This window comes from Ctenocephalides felis, unplaced genomic scaffold, assembly GCF_003426905.1.
Source record: "Ctenocephalides felis isolate EL2017-DRISC unplaced genomic scaffold, ASM342690v1 CF-g0.4_SCAFFOLD_02969, whole genome shotgun sequence".
Classification (NCBI taxonomy): domain Eukaryota; kingdom Metazoa; phylum Arthropoda; class Insecta; order Siphonaptera; family Pulicidae; genus Ctenocephalides; species Ctenocephalides felis.
Window position 1 is genome coordinate 7,620 of NW_020539123.1, and position 6,031 is coordinate 13,650.

Genomic DNA, 6,031 nt, shown 5'->3' on the forward strand with positions numbered 1-6,031 from the left:
CTACTAATACATATGTATTTCAATAATATGTTTGATTAGATTAATCATATCGTTAATCAGTATACTTTCAACTTATAATTAGTTATTGTTTGACTCAGTCAATATTCTTCATCAAGCAAACACAATCCTTTACTATCTTCCAACCTGCGGCAGACAATATGGTTTGTTCGCATATTTGCGTAGTGGGCGGTGTTCGAGGGCCGCCGAAACAATTTTGAAGCAACTTATTCGAAGTAAAAAAAAATTGCAACACACGGTTTTGCCTCGACGGCCGGGCTCGTCGTCGCCTAAAAGTTACCGCTCGTTCACACGTTACTCGCATTGCTGGAATTCTTGAGCTTGAGTTTCAGTAATTGCCGAAAAGAATTCGTCAAAAGTCATTTATTTTCAGTTCAAGACACCCGCTGAAAAATAATCTATATTGTACATGCAAATTGCAATACTCTTGCTATCAAAGAAAAATGGGAATTGCGACTCAGAATGAAGAATGGTTGGTATCCATCAATCGTCCTTTATATCATTTTGGTGGCAGGCGATTGGTCAAACATGGGTTATAGAAAATCCTTATGAAGTTCTGATCAAAATTTCAAAATCGTGTCATAGTATTATTTTATTATTGCTGCTAATTATACTAACAGCAACATGTAATGACACGATATTTTAAATTATTTAAAATATTTCATTGCTACACATATACAGTCAACCCTCCGTTAACACGGCACTCTGGGTACACGGTTTCCATACCGCGCGGAGCTAAAAATCCGACATCCCTCCGACTACACGGACTTCCTATTACACGGTTTTTGTTCAACAGCCCATAAGTTCCTTGCACAACCTATGAGTAATTATAGGAACTTGATATCAAAAGGGTATTAACGTAAGTTTTGTTATCGACTTTCATCTTTTAGACATGCCTGATTATATAATATCTGTCTAAGAACATGTTTGAACTGATTGCAACGTCGAGCCAATTTTTGAATAATGTGTCCAGGTCATATATGTCATTTCATCCGTATTACTCCTACTTCAAGTTGTATTCCTTGGTCTCTATACAGCACGATAAAAATGGTGCGATTAGTACTAACTCTTAGTCTCTCATAGCGCGGTTCCCATACAGCACTATATAAGTTTCCATAGAACGCACTACGAATTAGCCTGAATTGTATGTTAAATACGAGCACGGTCCCCATACTGCACCGTACGCACTTGCCGCGTTAACCGAGGGTTGACTGTACTGCCTAATCGCTTTTTGGCATCATATTAGCCTTTGACTTTGCGCTTAATTTTAACCAAAGCAATTGTAATAAAAAAAATTTGTGGTGTATCAATTACAGTAGAATATACATGAGTGGTATAAGTGAAAATATTATTTCATCTTGAAAGATCGTCTTAATGTCTAATTTCATCCATCCCAAATTCTATAGGGCGTCAATTTTCTACAGTTCTGAAATTTCAAAGCTAATTTTATTTTACAGGTAAAGATATGGTTCCAAAATAGACGCAGTAAATACAAGAAAATGATGAAAGCAGCACAAGGAGGTCCCGGCGGTCCTGGAGCTTCACTGGGCGGTCTAGGCGTTCCTGGTGAACAAAGTCCTCCAGGAAATATTCCCGGCATGCATGGTACGATCACAACCAAATCCCATCATTAATTTTTATCCACTTTTCTAATGATCCCCATTTTTTATTTTATTCTCTTTCTTGTATCACAAATTAAATTTCCTTTATCTTCTAGGAGGAAGTAGCAGTGGATCACCACACTATCTCGGTACGTCAGGAGGTCCAGGTGGCGTGGGCGGTCCAGGTGGTCCCGGTGGTCACAGCCCCACACCTTCATCCACCCCTGTATCGGAGCTGTCACCAGGGTTGAGTCCGCCGGGAGTACCCTGGGATCACAAACCTCCTCCCGGTCCACCTCAGCAACCGCCACAACCGCCACAGATGGGCGGATATGTTCCGCAGTACTGGTACCAGCCGGAGTCAAATCCAGGACTTCTGACGTAAGGATAATAGATAATAGATAAGAGATAGTGAAGAATAATAGATAGATAGTGAAAAATTTTTAGTATATTTCTGGATGATGTGTGTAAAATCATATTAAGGGTTGTCATAAGACAGCCTGGTAGAGGGAATTTAAGAACAACTCATGTGATTGTGAGGTATTGAGAAATTCATGAAGAAAGCAAAAATAATATTTAGTGATATATAAGTCGCTCAGTGAACACACTTTTTGAAAAATTTTTGATATTCGTGTGAAAGTACTTAGCGCACACGAAAAATACATTGTAAGCATTATAATGCTGAATGTATTTATCGCAAAAATTGACTTTGTAGATAAAGAAAATAAGTGCGATACAAAAAGGATAGATATTTTATGAAGCTATAAACTAGTGGGGCGCATGGCATCGTGCCTTAAGGCAAATTGCTGAAACTTCCTGTACCAAAAATTATAATTTTTTTAAAAACGATTAACATTTTTGAAAAAATTTCACTTCGAAAAAATTAGATTTTTGAGAAACTATAAATTCGACAAAAAATTACCTTTTTTGAAAAAAAAATTCGTCTGAAAAAAAAGTTTTTTTTATTTTGGCATAATTTGGAAATTCTGAACTTTTTTTCAAAGCAATCGTACTGCTTTAACTGCATACAGACGACATGTCAAAGCGCGTAAGCGCCGCGTCGCCGTCTAACGGATAAACAATGGTACGAAACGCATAGGAATGTAAACAAAATTTATACTTATTGTTAAAATCTCTATAAAATATCTGATAATTTGATGTGCATATGTCTAATGATCATTTTTGACCGCCAAATTGCTTTTTTTACTTTTTCATTAGATCTCCGAAAACCGCTAAACCTGCCTTCATGAAAATTTGATCAATTCTTCATCTTGTCAATACAAGTAAAATGTTTTTCGAATTTTTAAAATCGGACGCTCCGTTCTCTTAAAAACCGTGCTACCGTTTTTGGCACTTTTTGCCCCGTATCTTTGGAACGGCTAGACCACCAAAAATTTATCAGCACGTTTTCTTATCAATACGAATCGAATGTTTTCTAAATTATTTAATATGGGTTGATCGGTGTTCCCGAAATCGTCGACGAAAATTTGTACTCGCACACACACACATATACACACACACACATACATCCATTTTTTCTAAGGTATGCCAAAATATTCAGAAACCTTTGAAACGTCGACAAATGCAAAAATTTTCATTTTTGATTTTTTTGCGATTACTATAACTTACCCTACGGGAAGTTAATCAGTGACAAGAAATCCGTTGGAGTGTTTTTCTATGTGCTCCACAGTTGGTTTTAAAATCTGTCCTTAGTGATAATAAAGGCAAGCCGTTGAAAAATGTTGCCAATCCATGCTGAAGCATAATTTCCTTACAATAAATAGGTTTATATAAATCTTGCGTCCTCGATGTAGACATATAAACCGATGGATTTTTACCTCGATAAGGTTGTCCGTCGTTCCTTCTAATTTTTCCGCGCATCTGGTGATCACCCGAAGCGAATTCCCAAGCGCGCTCGTATTAGTTACTGTTGGGAAATCGGAGACGACAATTAGGTCAATACGGTACGTGCAACACAATGCAATTCCATGGCACACAATCGAAGAGTGGAGATAATGCAAAATATCCATTAAAACACTTTCATGTCGATAGCGATTTTTGCATAGTCACAACTTTGCACATGAATTCCTCGCTCCTTCCGTTTGCTGCTTGACTTTTTTCCGGACGACGGCCGCAATAGAAACGCGTTAGTCATCATAATAGATATATATTGTATTAGTTGTAATTTTTTATGAAGATTATCTGGGATTTTTAATTGTGAACCTGTTTTACAGTGATGGAAAATTTAAAAAAAATCATTCGTTTTTCTATCGTTCAAGGGATAACCGAGTACTGATGGACCATAATATTAATTACACACAATCTATTTGATCAAACATTAACAAAAGTTTGCTATTGCTGATATAATTATTGTATAATTACCTATACAATTCTAGTACTCTAATATAATTTAATTATATACAGGGTGTCCCAGACCTTAACGTCAAGTCGAAATGGGTTGATAGTATTGACTTAGGTGTCCTCAAAAAAAATTTAGAAAAAAAAATATCTCACGTTGTTTGGATATTATGAGCTTTCAAGTACAACCTAAAGCTTTAGTAAAATTACAACCATTTTTCGGTTACTGTGGTTAGTTTTTATTATTTTTGTTCATTTAAATTTTGGATCAGTATTGAGGCAATATAAACAAATGAATAAAATAAATAAAAATTTTGGAACCGTAATCGTGAATAACATTTCTAAGACCACAGTCAAAAAGACTAAGATAATTGCTCCAACTTTTCAAGAATTAAGACTTTTTGATGAACTACAAATTTAAAATCAGTAGACTTTAATTGACCTTTCCCTCAAAAAATGTGTTTTGGCAAGTTCCATCAAAAGTTGGCGCCGTATATATATAATTTTCGTGTCATTATGTTAGTGGCAATACCCCCCTCCGAAACCGATTTCAATGCTGGGATACGTACACCCTAATGTCAAGCAGTAGTGATATCAGTTTCTACTTCAAAACATTAGTCCCGAATTTGTTTCAACGGCGACCACAAGGTCGAAGGTTCAATATTGGAATACATACACCCAAATATCAAGCAGTAGCAACGGTTTGACCGATTTTTATGTAATTTTATAATCACATTCAGTATGACTGAGAATCAGAAAGCATCTATTTTTCATGCCCGTAAGTGTCCCTTAACGTTTTTTTGTTTTTTGACCAATTTATTTTCTTTTATTATTTTATAATTTGTAATTGAAAAATACATGAGCTCTAAATTTTCACCCTCCTACCACAAACCCTTATTACTTAATAGTCATTTTAGTAATCCGATAATTTTTAATTCTGCTTTCAGTCAATGAATGCTTTTTGTCGAATTGCAATTCAGATTTTCCTGAGCTTACAAAAAAACTTTTTTTCTATCAAGGGCTGTCCACCTTCAATACTTTTTTTAAAAATTTAGGAATAAATTTTATATAATTTTAATTTTTCATAATTCGGAATTGCAAAATACATACATCTCTAAATTTTCACCCTCCCACCACAAATTTATTTTTCATAATAGTCATTTTAGTAGTTCAATTATTTTCCATATGGCGTGTATATATATAAATATATATTTAACATTTCTTATGACTTACAATATTGTTCACAATATTCTAGACTCCAAAAAAAAACGATTTTCTCCATGATCAAAATTTCGAGAGAATATTTTCATATTCTTCACAATCTTTCAAATTTATTTTGTAATTTCTCAAGCCTCATTAACATCCAAAAATATTCAGAAAATTTACAAATTTTCTTTGAAGTTATCATTTTTAAATTTATTTATGTAAAAATACCATATAAAAGTATAACCTTATACCTGATTACTAATATTTTTGTTTTTTTATTTGCAGGGTATGGCCAGCAGTGTAACCACGAAAACAATTTAAATTATAGTGCAGTGAATAGAATTAATATGAACAAAAAGACATTGTTAAAATGTGAATTATGTGAAAATATTATAATTACGATAGAGATATGGGTATGTTCATTGAGGTACCGATACCGAAAACTGGAGACGCTCAGGCATTTTTACTTTATCAGCATTAAGATTATATAATAGAAAAATATTTATTTTTGTTGCAACGAAGTAGTAACGATGATGATAAAAGATTCACTAACCAAATTTGATTTTCACTAAATGAGAAAATAATTTATTTCTACATAGCTATCATAACTTATCCATGCTGTGGACAATTGATGATAATGAAAAATCAATAATATAATTAATGCAAAAATCATTTTATTTTATTTTTATTACTAAATGAGGGTGTGTCTATTACCTGCATCGTTACTATATTTTGTATCATAAAACAATCATTATGCAATAGTTAAAATAAATTCAATTAGCCAAAGTTGAGAACTCGAACTAAATCAATGTTTATACAAAACCCCAGATCTCAGAAAAGAATCTATT

The 6,031-nt window shown here is 33.9% G+C and overlaps 1 protein-coding gene across 1 annotated transcript; it reads left to right on the forward strand.

Moving 5' to 3' along the window:
* Positions 1-1,475: 1,475 nt before the first annotated feature.
* On the forward strand, positions 1,476-2,004 carry LOC113381663 (homeotic protein distal-less-like; the record flags this gene model as incomplete). Its single annotated transcript, XM_026620424.1, has 2 exons — positions 1,476-1,623; positions 1,736-2,004. Coding segments are annotated over 2 exons (417 nt in total), but the record flags the coding sequence as incomplete, so codon positions are not given.
* Between the last annotated feature and the right edge of the window lie 4,027 nt (positions 2,005-6,031).